This window comes from Esox lucius, chromosome 3 (genome assembly GCF_011004845.1).
Source record: "Esox lucius isolate fEsoLuc1 chromosome 3, fEsoLuc1.pri, whole genome shotgun sequence".
NCBI classification, from domain to species: Eukaryota; Metazoa; Chordata; class Actinopteri; order Esociformes; family Esocidae; genus Esox; species Esox lucius.
Window position 1 is genome coordinate 16,355,918 of NC_047571.1, and position 19,707 is coordinate 16,375,624.

At 41.3% G+C, this 19,707-nt stretch overlaps 3 protein-coding genes across 4 annotated transcripts; 2 read left to right on the top strand and 1 right to left on the bottom strand.

The window, feature by feature from the left end:
* Positions 1–461: 461 nt before the first annotated feature.
* efcab14 (EF-hand calcium binding domain 14) lies at positions 462–5,741 on the top strand. 2 transcript variants are annotated; one of them, XM_010885512.3, is made up of 9 exons: positions 462–1,253; positions 1,389–1,534; positions 1,758–1,903; positions 2,120–2,218; positions 2,549–2,659; positions 3,264–3,428; positions 4,081–4,207; positions 4,316–4,438; positions 4,592–5,741. In XM_010885512.3, the coding sequence occupies exons 1-9, from the start codon at positions 1,072–1,074 to the stop codon at positions 4,768–4,770; spliced, it is 1,278 nt and encodes a 425-aa protein (XP_010883814.1). In that variant the 5' UTR covers positions 462–1,071; the 3' UTR covers positions 4,771–5,741. The 2 variants fall into 2 exon arrangements, with proteins under 2 accessions (XP_010883814.1, XP_010883805.1); XM_010885503.3 differs by having other exon boundaries at positions 464–1,253; positions 1,386–1,534.
* Positions 5,742–6,136: 395 nt separating this feature from the next.
* On the bottom strand, positions 6,137–7,577 carry znf830 (zinc finger protein 830). Its single transcript, XM_010885526.3, has one exon. The coding sequence runs from the start codon at positions 7,507–7,509 to the stop codon at positions 6,439–6,441; it is 1,071 nt and encodes a 356-aa protein (XP_010883828.1). The 5' UTR covers positions 7,510–7,577; the 3' UTR covers positions 6,137–6,438.
* A 228-nt stretch (positions 7,578–7,805) lies between these two features.
* On the top strand, positions 7,806–19,126 carry LOC105019384 (ankyrin repeat domain-containing protein 13C-like). Its single transcript, XM_010885539.4, has 13 exons — positions 7,806–8,625; positions 8,827–8,868; positions 9,601–9,705; positions 11,842–11,927; positions 12,851–12,896; positions 13,147–13,213; positions 13,303–13,447; positions 14,172–14,303; positions 16,435–16,596; positions 16,719–16,798; positions 16,908–17,006; positions 17,287–17,387; positions 17,593–19,126. Exons 1-13 carry the CDS (start codon positions 8,220–8,222, stop codon positions 17,721–17,723), a joined length of 1,602 nt encoding a protein of 533 aa, XP_010883841.1. The 5' UTR covers positions 7,806–8,219; the 3' UTR covers positions 17,724–19,126.
* The last annotated feature ends 581 nt before the right edge of the window (positions 19,127–19,707 follow it).

The window sequence follows — 19,707 nt, forward strand, 5'->3', positions numbered from 1 at the left end:
CGATGAGAGCCCACCTGGCAAGACAGCAAGGGTGGCCTTTCCATTCACCTTCACATCCCTGGGCCAGACTGCACTTAATCATAGACCATGCTGAAGAGATGAGTCATTAGTAGACACTTGAAAGTTTGCACTGAGTCTGTAAAATAAAACTTATAGCTACAGTAATCCACTTAGCCAGCCTACACATACTGCTCGTTATGAAATAATGTATATGTTGGATTCGGTCGCGACAGGGACGTGACAAATTCCATCGCGTCATTTATTCAAAATAAAGGTTTTACAAAGAAAACCCACATTATTAAGAGGGACAATTTAACCCGTTTCTAATATTTTGGGTGACCTGTCCCCTCCGTCCCTCCGTCCTTCCGGCTCCTAAACCCTTGCATGATTACTCGCATTTCTGTGATCTGATCTACCACGCCTTTTGGGGGCAGTATCGACGCAGGGAAATATCGGAGAATGAATCCAACCAATCGGGTGCTATTTTACTGGGACGCCTTGTCAGATGTTCACTATCAAAACAAGATTGTATTAGCTAGCACGTCAGATCAATTTACGACTACAGGTAGACTTAAACCATTTAGGTTGTATGTATACTGTCTTGGTACTAAGATTTAGTAGGTTTATAGATTTCGCTGTGGTCGTTTCTTCTATCTGTAGCTAACGTTAGCTATTTTGAAATCGCCATTTTAATTTCTGGTGGTGGGGGCGGTGGGTGTGCTTGCCGGTGTTAGGTAGCTACTACTACCTAGCTAGCCCTGTTAGCTAACCGCTGGGTTGCACATATTAACAAACGGTTGACCCAGTAACATTAGATCGCGCTTTACAAATAGTTTGCTGTCTAACAAGCTTGGCTAGCTACATGTTTGGGTTGTTAATGATAACTAGATTTTAAGATCCAAAGTTAGCTAGGCAGGAAAATAACGTTAGCTACGAAGTCAGTCTGCTACTCAACTGGTTTACTGGCTAGCTGTACAGGACTTTATTTCTTCAGCAACCAAACTGGACAAAACGTTGGATTTGGTCGGGTTTAAGTCGGGCTCAGCGGGTTCGCTGACCCCACAGAAGAAGATGAAGAAGAGAAAAGAACTTAATGCATTGATCGGACTTGGGGACAGTAAAAGAAAGAAAACCAAAAAGGGTTCCGGCCACAGACTTCTCCGAACCGAGCCACCACCAGACTCAGAATCGGAATCAAGTTCGGATGATGACGATGAATTCAGCAACCTTGGTACTGTTGCTGCTTTTGGAAAGTAAGCGATCGATTTACTTAGTAAACCTGTACTTTATCTCCCCCTCCAACACCCATTCCAAATATGTGTATCAATAATGCATGAGGCTTGTGACTTTAAAATATTGATGCATATTGTGTTTCTCATTCATAGAAGAAGTTACGTGCAGTGCTGCAATGTCTGCTATCCTTTGTTTCTATTCATCATCCTGGCTGCCTGTGTTATGGCTTGTGCCGGACTTATATGGATGCAGATTGCCCTGAAAGAAGACCTAGACTCCCTTAAAGAAAAACTGCATACAAGTAAGCCATCAGACAAACACATCGACCTGTCAACTTTTACAAAATGCCTACAGGGTTCCAGGATTAATTCAGAGTACAAACTATCCCGGTGGATGTTGCAATACATTCTAGGCTAACGTTTGCACATATTTTGTTTATGTCTGAGACGTACAATATTACAACCCAGTAACTGCTGTTGTATTTCAATGTATGTATAGTACACAGACGTGTCTTATCTCTGCAGTGGAATCCAGCCAGAAGGTGTCATCGCATGAAATGCCCAAACTTAGTGAAGATCTGAAGACGAAGCAGAGAAAGCTGGAGGATATTGAAAGTGGAGACAGGGGTCTGAACAAACTGTGGTCCAACCTTACAGAGATGAACAGAAAGGTAAAGTGTTCCAAGTGATGTTATCTGAAGAACCGTCTTGTTCTGTCATCTCAGTCATTTCCATTCTGGGCTTACACTGGGTGATTATCATTCATGGTCATGAAGCCTCTACCACCATCACAGGTAAGATCAAGGTCAGAATTCCACAGTGAACGTGAAGTCTGTTTAAAAGTGTAATTTCATGTTCTGTGTTCTGGAATGCTTCTTACCAATTAGATTAGTTTGCTGGACACTGCAGTGAACCATCTTAAGGCCAACATCAAATCCGCCTCGGATTTAATCAACCTTCCAACTACAGTTGAAGAGCTCCAAAAGGTACGTCTGAACCTTTTCTTTTTAAGGAAACTAACAGTAGAATGTCAGCACCTTTCCTCTTCATGACAGTATTTGAAGATCTTAGGAGTTAGGAAGCTACTTATAACTTTGCTTAATATTGTCCATAATGATTTTTTGGGGAACCACAGCAGTATGCAAGCATTTTAAAGCATAATGGAAATGCAAAAGAGCGACACATTTGCTTTCTTAATTGTATATGCCAAAATTATTTGAATACATTTCCATTATTATTGCCCAGTAGGCAGTCTTTCGGATGTTAAAATTGCCATTATATTTTTGCATTGGATAAACACTTGTATTTGTTTGCAGAGTGTGGCTACAATAGGCAGCACATTAACCAGTGTGCAGCATGATGTGAAAACAATGCAGACCGCCCTTGAGGACCGGAAGAAAGAAATGGATGGTCTAAAGAAGACCACGGTAAAGAAAACAGAAATACCAACTTCCTTTACCCTCCAAAGCTTCCAGCTTGAACCAATGCTTTACTTTAGCTCGTCATAGTCAAAAGGTGAGGCCTGTTTCCAAATGCATGAGCAGAATGACCTAGCTGACCAATTATACAACGTAAAGACCTGCTGAAAGATATAACTGTGTGCTAACCAGTTGAAAGGTCAGTTTGCTAATCTGTCATTGAATAGGCTACAGTTGATTGATTGTGCACCTGATTAATGTTTTAGCCGATTAAGCAGCGAAGCATCCGTTATCCACTTCACATGAACACATCGATGAGGATCCACCCAAATGCTGATCCTATTATGGCGTATCTAATAACCCATTTTCTAAAGTTATTGTCAGTCTACTCAATCTAATTACTTAATATTATCTGTGAGCAAAAGAGGATGTGGATTGTAAATAATTATATTTGAAATCAAAAGTCTAATCTAAAAATGAGCTAAGCAACTGCTCATCAACATGACCTCTAAATCAGGTGGACTGCTCTCACTTTATCCATTATGTCCAATTGATCAGTTAAAAAAAAGAAAAGGGGGGGAAAAAAGGTTGAATCATTTATGTTGTATTACAGAACGTCACTCAGTTCAGAGAAGTTGTGAGTGAGGTTAACAGGACCCAAGAGCTCTACCACTCCTGGGCCGATGACCAGATCCACAGTCTCCAGACCACTGTGTCCAACCTCACTCAGTGGGTATCTTCCATGGAGAAGGGTCCTCCTGAGACACCACCACACTTTGTGAGTAATGTGTTGAAGCTGAAGCAAATGGCAAAATTCAAAAAGATGCTGACTGTTGCGAAATCGGGATTTGTCCAATGTAGGGATGGGTAATGGGACAACATAATTGCCTATCAGCGATGTTAGACAGCCATCGATAATGGTTATCCTTTATGTTTAGAACCATACAGTATGTAATAGGTTGATTATTACCATGACAGGTTACATTTGAATAGGACATTTTTTGACATTGTTGAAGGATTTATTAATGTGCCAGGTGCTTTTTTTTTTCATGCATATTGCTTAAGAGTCTCAAAAACAACTTTGTTTACATAAGCTAAAAAAAAAGTTCATGTATTAATAACAAAGGCAACAGCATTTATACCATACAAACAACTGGCTCTGTTGACTGCTCGCCCTTTTGTTCACCAGGAAATTATATTTCCAGATGGTCGAATTATATGGTAATGTTCTGGCACACAGATGGATAAGATACAGATTGAGAATGGGCCATAGCAAGAACTGCTTGACCCTCAGTGGATCCACCCATATCACAAACACTGTTCTCACTCTACTGGAGATACATTTCAAACGGGGCAATTCATGATTTAAAGTTGTACACACGTCACAATACCATGCCATGATCAACTAGTTACCTTTTATTCCATTCAAGGACTTTGTGGAGGTAGTTGAACCAGTGTCTGTCAGTGGAAATGCAACAGTACCAGCAAAGAGCCCTGTAAACGAGAGTGACACCAACGCAGATGAAAGGACGACAGCACCTTCAGAAGCTACACATGGTATAAAGTAGTCAAGCATGAGTCAAAGCATAATTGTCCATTTTATTTCATTAAAAAAGTAGTGATGTTAGTTGTTACAGTTAGATTACTGTTCGGTTCTTTCTCCAGAAACATCCACAGGTTCCAAGCCAACAAGACGTCCACGCTTTTTGACTCCCAAGCGCTCCAAGAGAGAGTCTGGTACAGAAAGCTCAAAGACGCTGCAGTTTCCTCGAGTGAGTTCTCTGAAAGGTATTGGATCGTTCTTTTGTTATGAAGGTTCATATCTGTGACCATACATCAATGTCTTAGTCCTATACAGAATTGAAGGAGAATGGCAGAGGTAAAGAGTCGGATGGACTGTGTGCTTGAGCTGAGTGTGTGCACCCCTTACATTTTCCATAGATCTGACGGAGCTCTTTGTGCGCTCCGGGACCGACCCCGGCTCTCAAGGAATGTCTTACCAGGTCCTAAGGAAACTATTTGACAAAGCAACACCGGACCCCCATTGTCTGGAACGCTACGACGTAAACGGGGACCAGAGATTCTCACTAGATGAACTGAAAGCGGCTGCAGGTCTGTGAGAAGATTGGCCATGTGAGTAGTACAGGGAGAGGTCTCCAGTGTGCTCTTTACTGAACTGAGTGTTGGATAACAAGCTGAGTGTGGAACAACGGCACTGACAAGCCTCCCCCTGCACCATTTACTGGTCTGACACACCTAAGCTACAGTAAGCAACAAAGATCCGAGATTGGATGTTTCTTGTGGTTTGACAAAGGTTTACAAAATAGACTTTTCAGAAATCTCCTTTTTAGACGTACGACCGGTTAAGTTGATGTCAAAAGAATTATTTAGTAGACGTTGTGACTTAACCAAAATATTATGTATGATGTAGTGTCTACCCCAAAAACCCTCCCAGATACATTCAGTTCCTCTGCTTATTTTCTGTCTCTTCATTCCACATTTTAAGTATGGAGTTGTTTTCTGCTTTGTCCTTTTCTTTTTTAGCAGTTTTCAAGTCTGCAAGATTTGAAGGGCTATAATGCACACCTAAGTAGTTGAATGAATCAGCTTAAAATATTAACTCCTGAAGCATATGTAGCAATAAGACTATGTTGATGGGCTTATAGCGGGGTGTAGTGATAGCTTAACTTTGCAGTATATTAGTGTTGTGCGTGTCTTGTACAGATAAAAAGACAGATGTAAGCACACCTGGCTGTGACAATGTAACAGGTAGCGAGAGAAGCACTGATCCCTCTTAACTGGATTCTATTAGAACTTTTGTGTGGGCCTTTACATGAGAAAATGCAAATGTACAGATCAGAATATGTCAAGTCACTCAGCACTTGTATTATGTAAATATGGTAGGATTTTTAATATGGTGTCCATTAAGATTGACTTGTTTGGGGAGGATGGGGTGGGAACTAGGGCTGCATTGGATTAAGGTCTGAAGAAAATCCTCAGCATTGTACATTGTAACGGAAAGGATTTTATTAAGTTGTGCTTTGCATGTTGCTCATAATGTAACATGAATAAATGTCTAATTTATAAATCTGACAAAGGACGGTTTGAGGGTGATCTTGTTTTCCAGGATAATCATGTAGAATTCTGGAACTCAAAATGAATTGTCGTGTTGATTTCCAACAAAAACATTGCCATTATAAAGCTGTGTGGGTATTTTATGAATGTTTTGTGTCTGCACTAATAAATGAAAATGTAGATTACAAAAGATTTGGCTATCTATGCAGTTTCCATACTTACATTTTTTTTATTGACAGGATTCAAGTCACGGTTCTCTTATAGGACTCTAGTTTGTTACAGAGAGCAATGTATCCTCAGTATGCTGGAGGTTTGAATCAATGCATGTCTTGTTTTTTTTGGTCTCCCCAATAATTGTCAATTTGTGGTAAAACCCCAGTGGAAACTAAATCACAATGTTTTGTCATATGGTTGTGTGTATTCGGAAAGAGGGAAATTAGTATTTTTCTCTCATATTTATTTGATGAGTGCTACTTATTACATTAATTCTCACACACACAGATGTTCTCTGCATGTGATAGTAGAAAAACAGCATTTACCACAAGACTGAAGACTCCATAACAACACTAACCACAAGACACTAAATATCCTCAACAAAAGTTTTTCATTGACATGAAAGAGGGGATAAGGCTGACTCAGTGTAATTTCTCTTATTTACAATATGGAGAAACAGTTAGACCCAGTTGGTCAAAGGGGCCAGGGGCCCTGGGATTTTAAGCAAGGGCCCCTTTAGCTCTCCAGTCCCTTGACAACAAGTGAAGCAGCTCTTCTTCATCCTCCTCATCGCTTCCTGTGGACTCTTCCTGATGCTTGGTCTTCTCCTTTACAACCTTCTTTACCACATCTTGCTTATCTCTCAGTATCTCAACCCTCCGGTAACATTCAATTTGCTCATCAATTTCATCAATCTGCCGCTCAAGACGACCATCCTCATCATCCTCTGCGACAATAGCCTCAGATTTAGTGTTCACCTGCCGCATTTCCTTTTGGAACTCTTCCCACTCTTTATCCATTTGATCTTTGGGCGCATCAACATTGCGCACTTTGGCATCTCTCACTGGGTCATCGAAGAATCCCTCTGGCAGTGCTTCAGGTGTATTTTCCCTCTTCTCTACGCTCTTCTCAGTTTCATCTGGTTTGAGGATAGACCCAGAATGAGAGGCAGCTGGGACAGCTGGAATGGTGCTGTTGTCAAAGAAATCTGCTGGGAGACCTGGGGCAGGTAACCCTTTCTGCAGACCTGAGCTAGATGCTTCCACTTGGTCAGCAGAAACACCAGCCTTGTCTTCATCATCATCGTCGTCTTCATCATAGACTCCCGCCAGAAGACTCAGTCCTGCAGATGTGTTTTTTTTCAAAATTCCAGTTAGTTTCTTTGGCCCAGGCGGGGCAGGTTTCGCAAAGAAATCATCTGGCAGCCCCGACGAAGATGCCTGCTCTGTACTTGCCAGTGGTTTAGAAGTCTTCCTAGGAGTGTCTTCAGAATCCAGTACTTTCCTTTTCAGCGATTGCTGGGGTCCTTGACTTGTGGAATTTTGTTTAGAACCCTTGATCTCTGCAACTTTCTCTTTGTGCTGTTTTCCAAGAATGTGAGTCTGCCACAATATCTCATTCTTTACCCTCTCGTTGCATAGTACGCAGCTAAGATGATCGAGACTGTTGTACTTAGCGTAAGGGGACTCGACACGCTTTTTCTTATCTGTCGTTTGCCGTTGTTTCTCTTTCATTAATCGACGTAGTTCTTCTTGATTGATAACTTTCTTTTGCTTATTCTTTGGAGGCATTTTTAACTGAGTTTCAAAACAATTTCTGGAAGCTCGGAAAAGAACTTGGCGCGTGTTAATGACGTAAGTGCCCTATTTTAAGACCAGTAGTAGGCGTCGAACAATTTTGCCAAATATAATTTTGCCAAATATTTGTGAACCAATACAAAATCAACCATACATGATTCATTTTATATTGCATGTATCATTACGCGTTTACTATATTTGTGAACGTTATATGTTATTATTCGTGTTAAATAAAACATGTTAAACAACTAATTATCGCGATACTCAAATACACGTTTGATGCTCTTCATTCTCGCGAGATACTAAGCGGAAGATGGCAGATGGTATTTTCAGTTGGAAGGTTTCTAATCTTACCGCTAGCTAACGTTAGCAAGCAAACTACCGCACTGTCAGCCGCAACGGGAAATTTAGCAAGTACTGTAATCAATGATGTAGCCGAATAATTTGGTATGCCTATTCTGAATCAATTGCTGCAATAGTGATATTATCTTTTCCAGTTGTTTTGTTTTTACGTGTTGTCTTTCTGTTATTGTCAACACCGCACCCACATCCATCTCTCTACTCTCTATGCTAGCAAAAGCTAGGTCGCTAGTTTAGTAGGAGTAAGGATAGCTGCAATATTGCAGGGGTCGTTGACAACTAAACGTACTTTAGACAATCTATACATATTCGGTAGTCAACTTGCTGGCTAGTAGTGATAAATCATGACGGGGGAAAAGATTCGCACGTTGCGCAAAGACCACAATAACAAGCCTACTAAAGATGGGGATATAATGGATACCTATGATGAATCTTCAAATGGGACAACAATAACATCTCCAACCCCCAACGGTACCAGTATCATGTATAAATCCAACAAGAACCACAACAAGACGGTGAAACCTTTGGTACTACAGCAGCAAGTTTCGAATATAAATGCGAACAACATCAATGCCAATCAATCGGTTGGCATCATAATCGATGACAATAACAAGAACCCCATCATTCTGACCAATGGCAATGAGGACTTGAATTTGGAATTCCCTGTTCACGAATGTGTCTTCAAAGGAGATGTCCGGCGCTTGTCCTCACTCATTCGGACCCAGAATATCTCCCAGAAGGATGTGCATGGTGAGTGTGCATGGTTACCCTAACTTAGCTGGCTATATGGAATTGAGTTAGGGTATCAATTCTACTTCCAGATCCATGCAATTTTAGCTGACCTTAGTTGCTGCTTGCTTATTAAACCTGTGTTTCACAGGCACCAGCTGTGACATCAATAATTTCATAGATCTCTTTTCAATAATAATTTTCAATAATCTCTCCTTTCAGGAAACACACCACTTCACTTGGCTGTGATGATGGGCCACAAAGGTAAGTGTGTTCATTTCTGTAATGAAGAATATCTGATGGGGAACATGACCGATTCAGTACATAGGCCAAACTCTAACAGGACGGACACACACAAACCCTGGTTTCCCACTGGGAGCCGACCAAATGACACCAGACTTTGACAGAATTTGTGTCCTACTCAATTTTTTTGCCTAAGCCTCAATCCAGAAAATGTCACAGAGAACATGCCACGTCGCAGGGCATGATGCTCCACATCTGGCATGTCACCAAGTCATCCTACCAACCAGGTTTTTTTCCTGTTCACATAACATAATCACCTGCTGTAATGTACTCAAGCTCTCCTCTAGTAAATCCTCTATGTGGCTTTTTTTCTGGGATAAATACCCTGTCTGTCAAGCTGCACTGAGCTCATCATGTTTGACCTTTGCAGACTGCAGTGTTACATAGTCTAGTAGTGTCCCAGCAGCATGGCAGAGGCTGGTCCCATGTTTGGGTTAGATCCACAAGGATCGCGTAATCCCACTGATAAGTCTGCCCAAATGCACAGCGGCATCTCATTAATGCGAAGGTCATAAAGACGTGCTAAATTAACTGTCAAAAATGTAAGTTACTGGTAACATCATTAAATATGGTCATTAGAAGTCACTGTCCTACTACAAAGACCATGGAGATGGGTGGTAGGCTTAAACAAAAGCTGTTATTATTGTAGTAGCTTGATGATGTTTGGTAAATTGTCATGGTGGTGTGTTGCAGAGTGTGCACTCCTGCTCCTGGCCCATAATGCCCCTGTGAAGGTGAAGAATTCCCAGGGCTGGAGCCCCCTGGCAGAAGCCATCAGCTACGGAGACCGACAGATGAGTAAGGATCTGGAGAATGTTCTATCTAAAGCTGTGTTTCTCTACCTTTTTCCACCCAGGATTGGCAAGCTGTGATCCATGTTTTGAGGCACTCGCAAAAATATCATTTTATATTTATGAAGGCTTAGATATAATAGAACAGCCAAATGTGTGCACTGCCACCTGGTTTTGTAGTGAACCTTGAGGCAGTAAACTCTGTATGTCTAGAAGGGAGAGAACGGAATCCTTTGACATGAGAAATCAAGTACTTTTGCCAGGTACCTCTACATTCACACATTTCAATGGCAAAGTTTAAAACGTTAGGGGCTTTTACTACTAAAGGACCAACAGTCTTGTTTTCAGGGGTTTGTGCACCACCCTCCCCTTGAGAGCTTTTCCTCCAGTTTCCTATCCTTATTTTGTTTATAAGATGCACAAACACATTGGGAAGGATGTTTGAAATGTATGCATAATTTGATTAACATGTCATTTTGGTTTGATTCGCTTAAATAATTAATATATTAATATATGTCCCACATATTGACGGATTTAGTTCATTATCTCTGTTGTTGTTCATTTTCTAAAGCCTATGAGGTTGCCAATCATTTTGGAGGTGACTGTTCTGAATGAAAAATAGTTTTTGCTGATCACTGTGGGGTGTATTGGAAGCCATTCCACTGTGGTATATGTGCGCTTGAGGCAGTGTCTTAAGCTTCATTTATACTTCCACTTGAAATTGGTTGCATGGTCACCATTTGTGGATGGATTCAGTAAATCTGTTTTAAATCTGTGGGGGGGGGTGTACTACCCTAGGCCACAAAGCACATTTATTTGGGTTCTTTTTTTATTTAATTAGAATAATTGCCATTAATTTTAACACCAGTATTTGTTTTAGTTTAGAAATATGTTTTAGCATCACATATAGCTCATTACCTGCGTTGATCATTGAAACCTGCCTTTTATTAGATGGACAAACGGGTGATGATAAGTAGTGACATTCTTATCCAGGGTGCCTATCATTTATGGTTGGGAGGGGGATGGGGAGAATGTACAAACCTTTATTTGACTCCATATAAAATGTGTTTTATGTTGAGTGGGTCCGCTCTGTGACCCTGTCACCCCAGCATGTATTAGTATGCCGCTCCATTCTTGCAGTAGCATGCTGTGACTGACTGGGGACAGAGGTCAGACATGGGGAAGGTCAGGGGGCGGGGGAGGGGCGTGCGTGGCTCCATCCAGGCTGTTACAACAAGGACACACAAAGGCAGCCAAACTCTGGCCAGTCACTGGGGCTGCAGTGTTAGTGGTGATGGAAAAGAATTCAGCGGATGCTAGCGCTTTTTAATGGAAGTTAGAGAGACGCCTACAGAGGGCAGGGAATGAAAAATGTAATCTTCATCTCGCTCGCTCTCACTTACAGACACACAGAAAAACCACTGCGACAGCAGCTCACTCTAGGTGTCCATATCTACGGCAAAACGCTGTTCGGCCCCTGCAGCGAGGGGTTTGCTTGGTCAGCATTTGATCACACTTCCAGTCCACTCAGAATCCCCATTCTGATGTTTCTCGCCGGTCACGACTGCTGGATAGAATAGAACTATCACTCCAATTATAATTATTTGCAAGGTAGCACACACTTAGCAATCCATCCAGAAACTCATTAGAACTGTGTGGGGCTGTGTAGCTGAGGTTCAGCATGTAGTCCACTGTATATTAGAACAGGCCGCTTGTCCTCCCCTGAGAACGCTGCCGCAGTACAGATCCGCGGTCCACGTTCCTGCCAGCGGCTGTGTTGGTCTTTAAAATTCATGTCGTGTTACTTACATGTGTTTCATTATGACATACAGGGACCTGATATGTTCTGGAGAGAAGACCTGAGGTCACCTTACCTGTCCCACTTAGTCAGAGCCATATCAGGCTAAACCCCTTTGTATTACTGTCACAGTAGATCAATTGGTTGCTTGATTTATGACTCCCAATCACTGGGCAGTAGTTTCTCTTCACTTTCTCAGGATTTTACGGCCGTTAAGGTATGGGTTTCCAGTGCTCACACATACGTTTTAGGTGTTGTTGTTTGTAACAGTTTATTAAGTCATTGGTTTTAGTTTTTGCTAGATCATCTGCCCCTGTAATCCCTGTGTGTGTGTGTGTCACCCAGTCACAGCCCTCTTGCGGAAGCTGAAGCAGCAGTCCAGAGAGAGCGTGGAGGACAAGAGGCCCAAGCTGCTGAGAGCCCTGAAAGAGGTGAGGTTCTGACCACCAGCTGGAATAGGGACCTTTACAGCATCTGGTTTTAAATATGATGTCTGTCAAATAGTTGTATTTTCTCTGGTGCATTGTGAAATTCATGGTTGACCACAACGTTAGGCTAGCCAGGCCCTGAGGCATTCCCCAACCACGATCACAACAACACCATGCTTTATTTTGGTCCAATGTGACATCTGGCATTGCAGCCAATCAACTCTACCTTAGACTCATGGGTCATATCATGGATCTGTTCAGAGCCTTTGGTTCTAGACCGGACCTCCCATGCAGGCTAGGTTTCTCCAGTCTCTTACTGACAGTAGATTCGTAAAGTTAATTGATTGTGGCAAGAGTCCTGTCCTCTTGATGATGATCTACAGGACTTAGATTTCCTTGAGCATCTTCAGGTCTGCTGCTTTTGTTGGTAGGATCTGAACTAGATCACCAGTTTTCTGGAATATTATCTACCAGACAGTGGAAGGATTGACTTCAAATTGATTGGAATAGTTCAGTAACCCCTCACAGGGTCATGAGCATTTACATGGTGAAAGAGATGTTGGCATGACATCACAGTTTACAATCTTTGTGTAACGTTAGATCCTCCAAGTTACTCTCTAATGGTTTTTGAATCATGTTAATGATTTTGGTGCCCCTGATTATAATTTTTAGCCATTGATGGTAGCATGTGCTGTTTTCTCCATGAACAAATAGCATGTTTATTTTTATTACATAAATAATTACCATATGTTTTATTTTATGATTAGAATATGTTAAAGAAATACATATACAGCATATTCTACTCACCGTAAATACTTAGCCTCTTTTTAAGTTATTGCAATTTTTGTTTGGTAATGAAGGTCTTGCATGCTGTCAAAAAATATACTGAGGCTAATTAATGTACTAAGGCTTTCAAACCTTCATAGCTTGGCGACTTCTACTTGGAACTTCACTGGGACTTTCAAAGTTGGGGTGAGTGGACTTTGCATGATATTTCATACACTAAAATAGCCCATTTCCTCTTCCAAGTAGATTCATTCTCCAATCTAATTAGTCTGTTCCCATTCTTGGTGGGTTTGTTGCACTGGCTCTAGGATTTGTTAAGACATTCAGGGACTTGGCACGACCATTTCAGTTTAGATACTGAATAATGCTACAATACATTACCTGGGTTTATTGTAATTCAACTTGTGTGGATCATTCCTTCTTTCTGCGGTCTCAGTGCCCCTGCTCTCCCGGATTCTGCCATCTGATAACTGCAAAATCTACAAGCAGGGGATAAACATCAGGTAAATAATCAAAACACGTCTGATACAGGTGCCAGATATACTCCCACAAGCTGTCTGCGACTACTAATTAACCCCCCCTCCTCTGACAGACTGGACACCACCCTGATAGACTTCACAGATATGAAATGTCAGAGGGGGGACCTCAGCTTCATATTCAACGGCGACGCCCCGCCCGCCAAGTCCTTCTATGTCCTGGACAATGAGCAGAAGGTGTACCAGCGGATACACCACGAGGTCAGCAATGTGGTTGTGTACAGCACCTCCCTAAACCTGAAGCCTTAGGAAGTGCATGGTGGGAAAATAGCTAAATGGGGTTAGGAATCCACTGGAAATCACTGGTGCCTAGCAACACATCAGACCAATTACATTCTTTGCTTGAGCTCCAGCAGTGCTCGCTCGAATAATGTAGTGGCGCAACACTGCGTGGGAATGACTAGGAAATTGCTGATTTAATCAATGTGTTGATGTATGCTGATTTTCTATATAGATTATATTTCTGACAAATTAGAAGTTTGTTTTTCCTCCATGTTTTCTTTTGTTGTAATGTATCAAAGTACCACATGGAACAGCTGTCCTACCCGGTCTGAAAACATACAGGCTTCTTGAAGTGTATCATCCTATCAGAGTCATGCAGGCGGCTGCCAGTGCTCTATTCAAACCACTTCGTCTAATTCTTCAGACCTCCAAAAGATCTTAGAGAAACGGCTTTGTGAGACTACTTCTGGTGCTATGTCCTCCAGGCCAACCAACCTCACACAAATGCTTGTGTTGCCTTGGCAATGCCCAATTAATTTTCAGCTCAGCTATTGTCACACTTTTTCAAAACGTTTTTTCTTTTTCTTTCTGAAGTCTAAACTGCGTGGTTCTCTTTCCACCATTGTTACCCATGAAATGTGTGTGATTTCATCATTCAGCCATCAGTGTCGTCGTATGATGATGATGATGGCTCTCCCTGCAGGAGTCTGAGATGGAGACTGAGGAGGAGGTGGATATTCTGATGAGCAGTGACGTTTATTCAGCCACCCTGTCCACCAAGTCCATCACCTTTTCTCGCAGTCAGATTGGCTGGCTCTTCAGGGAGGACAAAACGGTAAGCACTCCCTGTCCTGGCTCTGGTTCAGTAGAGACATGTTCTGAAACAAAACTAATTGGAGCTCCCCTTTTAGGTTTTCATTGCGAAATGGATCCTGTTCCCTACCTAACACAGCACTGTTGTCAATCCAGTTCTGCCACTAAAATGTAGGTTAAGTTCTGTAAAAACATATTTTACCCTGATTTTATAACCCTGTTTCCATAAAAGTTGGGGCGCTGAATAATGTAAGTGTAAATAAAACCAGAATGCAATGGTGTGCAAATGATTTAAACCCTATATTCTTGAAAATAGTTGAAAGATAACATATCAGTTGTCGAAGGTGAGACATTTTGTTTCTTGAAAAATATATGCCCATTTTAAATTTTGATGCCCAACTAAAAGTGGGGACAGAGGCAACAAAAGACTGGAAAAGTTGTGTAATGCTAAAAAACTAAACCTGGTGGAATATCACACAACTAATTAGGTCACTTGAGAACAGGTAACATTAGGTAACTTTCGCCAAGAGTGTGGGGATCTCATCGTCTATGGTACATAATATCAATAAAAGACTCAGAGAATCCAGAGAAATCTCGGTACACGAGGGACAAAGCCAAATCCAATATTGGATGGCCAAGATCTTCAGGCGCTTGCAGCACTGCATTAAAAACAGACACGATTCTGTAATGGAAATCACTGCATGGGCTCAGGAACACTTCCGAAAATCATTGCCTATTAACACAGTACGTTGCTGCATCCACAAATGCAAGTTAAAACTCCTCCATGAAAATAAACCAGATATAAACAAGATCCAGAACTATAGCTGCCTTCTCTGGGCCCGAGCTCATTTAAGATGGACTGAGGTGAAGTGCAAAACTGTCCTGTGGTCTGATGAATCAAAATGTGAAATTATTTCTGGGGATCGTGGTCACGACGTCCTCCTCACTAAAGAGGAGAGGGACCATCCGGCTTGTCATCAGCACACAGTTCAAAAGCCAGTATCTGTGATAGTATGTGGGTGCATTAGTGCACATGGCATGGGTGACTTGCACATCTGTGAAGGCACCATTAATGCTGAACAATATATACAGCTTTTGGAGAAACATATGCTGCCATCCAAACATGTTTTTCAGGGAAGACCTTGCTTATTTCAGCAAGACAATGCCAAACCACATTCTGCATGTATTACAACAGCATGGCGCCATGGTAAAAGCCTGCCTGCAGTCCAGACCTGTCACCCATTCAAAACATTTGGCACATTATGAAATAAAAAATACAACAAAGGAGACCCAGAACTGTTGAACAGCTGAAATCCTGTATCAAGCAAAATGGGAATACATGTCTCTTTCAAAACTACAGTAATTGGTCTCCTCAGTTCCCAAATGCTTACAGACTATTATTAAAAGAGGTGATGCAAGACAGTGGTAAACATGCCTGTCCCAAATTGTTTGCAATAACAAAAACTAAAATTTCTGTTTCAGCATTTGATATATTGTCTCTGTACTATTTTCAATTAAATATAAAGACAAATTATTTACATGTAGGGATAAATTATTTACAATTATTTATCATTACATTCAGTTTTTATTTGCGTTTTACGCAGTGTCACAACTTTTTTGGAAACAAGATTGTATATGGACATTCTGAATAGACCGGAATATTGAAACCTAAATCTGGTTCTTCAAGCACATTTACATCAGTGTCTGGCTTTGACGACAAAAGACCACTCATGTGCTCTGGGAAAGCCATTGCGTTATGTGTCTGGCAATGCTGTTTGTCACGCAGACAATTCAAATTGTATGGCTGACTTGGGTATAGGAATGAGACTGTGTTTCCCTTTCTACCCAGTAATTACAAACATGTAAAATGAGTTTGCTTTGAAAGTGTGGAGTAGGTTTTCACTAGTGACTACAAGTTCTGACTCTTACTAGGCCCCTGAAAAACATAAAGTGTTAATTTTAAGCAATTCTGATGTAAACCTGCTTGTCAGCTTTGGGTCATTACCTTGCTGCTTGACCCAGCTTCACTTCAGTTTCAGCTCCCAGATGTTTCACAGCACTGTACAATGAATGGGTCTCATGTAGACCTGGGTGTCATGTGATACCCATCCACTAGAGTTCATTATACATCTGGCTTGTGTCTGTCCCTGCAGGAAAGGGTTGGTAACTTCCTGGCAGACTTCTACTCTGTGAATGGCCTCGTGCTGGAGTCCAGGAAGCGCCGGGAGCATCTTAGCGAGGAGGACATCCTGAGGAACAAGGCCATCATGGAGAGCCTGAGCAAAGGAGGCAACCTGGTGGAGCAGAACTATGAGGTGAGAGATGGGTTTTGTGTGTCCGGTGTGGCTCCGGTGCATTGTACAGATCGTAGGTATGTGGCTGTGATGCATCAGAGATGGCCTGAATGTGATGTTGGCCCTCACTTTCTTGACCTCAGCCTCAGAGGAGGATGTCTCTCACAGCACCAGAGCCCAACACCGTCTCCTGGGAGGAATACATCTCTGCAGATCACGGAAAGTAAGCCCTGCTTTCTTCCAACTGGTAGAGGACACAGATGACAGTGCTGTCCATGTTCATTAAACCTCAAAATGTCTTAAACCTCTGAACTTGATACTGACTTCCCCAGAGCACCTCATCTTGGGAGAGCGCTTGTGTGTAAGGAGAGCAAGAAAAACTTCAAAGCGACCGTAGCCATGAGCCAGGACTTTCCTCTGGGCATTGAGTCGTGAGTAGAATCCCTCCTCTAAATGCCTACAGCAGTATTTTATCATCACTGGCTGCGGTAACACTGGAAACACATATTGATCATTGTTTTGCACACTATTTCTGGTAACAGGTATATCAGGCACATGGTAATTTATCTATTTTTATCAAGTAATTGCTTTTGGAAAGGCCTTTCTTAGATTGTAGGTATATTTTGTGGGTTTGATTCAATAGGATCTAAGCTGTGCAATGTTAAAATATTTTGAAATATGACAATTTGGTAATGACTTTTTTCTGTCCAGGTTGCTGAATGTTTTGGAAGTCATAGCCCCATTTAAGCACTTCAACAAACTCAGAGAATTTGTTCAACTGAAGCTTCCTCCTGGGTTTCCAGTCAAGCTTGGTATGAATCTATTGTACATTGTGCCGTGGCAGATTTTATTTCGAAACGGATAGTTTGCGATTGCTGCAATAAGGCTTTTTATCTGCCGACAGAGACATTAGCAGGCTTCATTCACAAAATAACAAATTCTCTTTCCAGGTTAAAATAAAGTGAAATTGAACCAATGTTAAAGATTTGAAACAACCTGTCCATTTATTTGTTGCAGACATTCCTGTGTTCCCCACTATCACAGCAACGGTCACCTTCCAAGAGTTTCGCTACGATGACTTTGAGGAGTCCATCTTTTCTATCCCAGGGGATTACAAGGAAGACCCCAGTCGCTTCCCTGACCTCTAACCTGGTTGTCATAGCAACAAGAGGTTCACCCAGGCCCGCCCACTAGGAAACTCACCGAAACAAACTCTACCTTGATACATACACTAATGAAAGGAAAAGAACCAACTAAAGACAGTTGAGAAGAAATGAGAGGATTCTAACTTATTGTTGATGTCTGTGTTTTACTAAAAAAGGGAATTGTCTCTTGGCCCTGAATTTATTGTTTATTTTGTGTGTGTATGTATATGTGTGATATATATATATATATATGCACACACTTATAATAAAGCAATGCAAACGGAGAACTTAGGCTGCATTTTTCACACAATTTTTGTAAATGCAGCCTTAATCTACCACAACCATGTTGAGATGTGTAGCAACAACAGCACAACATCAGATGAGGATTTGGAACCAAGCAGCTTATGGTTCACCTACAGAAGTTATGGAGTTGACTTGTCTGTAATCTATGAAATCTTCAGTGTGCACTTCCAGGTTTAACACTCACTGCATCAAGTTTAGCTAATGTCTGCCCATTGTGGAAAGCTATTTTTCGGGGGAAAGTGCACTGATATTCGTTGCTTGTAAATAACTGATATAAATCGTTAGAAATATAGATGTCATAACAGAACTGTGCATACCTTTTTCATGTGTAAATGATGTACTTTATGTACAATATATAGTCAAAGGAGCAACACTGTGTAGCAATACATTTTCAGTACATCCTTTTTTGTAAACCTTTTGGGAGAATATATGGCGTAAAGCGGCATTCTTACACAGATATCAATACCCAAGCCTTTTTCCTCTCTGGCTTACACACTGTCGTGCAGGATGAAAACTATATTTTCAGGTTCGCTTATCTGTTTTACCTCCTGTCTTTCAAGAGATCATGTGAATTTAATCAGTTGTGTGAGAAAGCTGTTGTGTGTGTGTGTGTGTGTGAGAGTGTGTGAGAGAACCCAGGTCGGGTATCAGGAAAGCTGTTTCAGTTTGATACTGCACTGACATTAAGTGTATTTAAATGCATGCTGTGTTGACCCAATTGGATTCCTTGTCCTATCGAGTGTATATTTCCTACACACGTGTTCTACTTGCTGCCATCTCACCACACTTTCTGATTATCAGGAAGACCAACGTCTGTATTGTAACCACACTAAAACTGGAAGTGCTTCGACTGAAATGTAATTTCCTTGAGTATGTACTTCCATTTTCCTGTCTGTACTACCCTAATACAGATATATTTTAATGATAGTGTGTACATTTGGACTATCAACCTTTAAAATCCATGTTGTTTTTATTTTACGTGAGCAGCAGTGGCAAACAGTTTGGCTCATCAGGTTGTCCATCAGGCTTGGACCTACTGGTATTTATAAATGTATTGCAGCTTTTCCAACTCCCTGTCCCTTTAAATAAAGCACCAGCACCACCACGTCTCTCTTCATTGGAACACTAATAGTAACCCGGTAGAGATTTTCAGGGGGTAAAAAAATCTGCTTAACCATTTTAAATAGTATTTTTTGCATTCATTTGTTGACTTCTAGTTTTCTTTGGTCGCTAAATCCCCATAAACCACCAACAGCACCTATGTCCCTTTTCTTGAGTTGATCAAATTTTTGTAGTGTTTATTTTTGGCTAACCAACTTGGTTAGCCCATAGAAGCTTTGAATCCTAACCTACAGCCTTTTTTCTGATTGTGCCCACATTTGTGGACAGTTGTAAAAATCACAAGAAATGAATTGATTGTGTCCAATTCCTCTGGAAATCAATTGGTCTTCAAAAAGTAGGTGGCCTAATTCCAGTCCAACTGAAACTCATACTGGTTGCTTTAAGAAAAAGAATCCAAAATTAATAGATTCTGCAATTTCCATGTCTAATGCCAGAGAAAAATGCAGTGTTAGCGAGAGAACCTGATGCACATTTCATTCAAAGCAGACAGGTTCGTAGTGTGAACATGAATTGCTATGGAGTGCCATACGCTTAATGCAATACAAATTAAGTAAATTCTGCT

Coding starts and splice junctions, on each gene's coding strand:
- znf830 (XM_010885526.3), bottom strand. CDS start 7,509: ATGCCTCCAAAGAATAAGCAAAAGAAAGTTATCAATCAAGAAGAACTA.
- efcab14 (XM_010885503.3), top strand. CDS start 1,072: ATGAAGAAGAGAAAAGAACTTAATGCATTGATCGGACTTGGGGACAGT. Junction 2,219..2,548: donor CAGTTGAAGAGCTCCAAAAG/GTACGTCTGAAC, acceptor ATTTGTTTGCAG/AGTGTGGCTACAATAGGCAG. Junction 4,208..4,315: donor ACCTTCAGAAGCTACACATG/GTATAAAGTAGT, acceptor TTCTTTCTCCAG/AAACATCCACAGGTTCCAAG.
- LOC105019384 (XM_010885539.4), top strand. CDS start 8,220: ATGACGGGGGAAAAGATTCGCACGTTGCGCAAAGACCACAATAACAAG. Junction 16,799..16,907: donor ATCTCTGCAGATCACGGAAA/GTAAGCCCTGCT, acceptor TGACTTCCCCAG/AGCACCTCATCTTGGGAGAG. Junction 17,388..17,592: donor TGGGTTTCCAGTCAAGCTTG/GTATGAATCTAT, acceptor TATTTGTTGCAG/ACATTCCTGTGTTCCCCACT.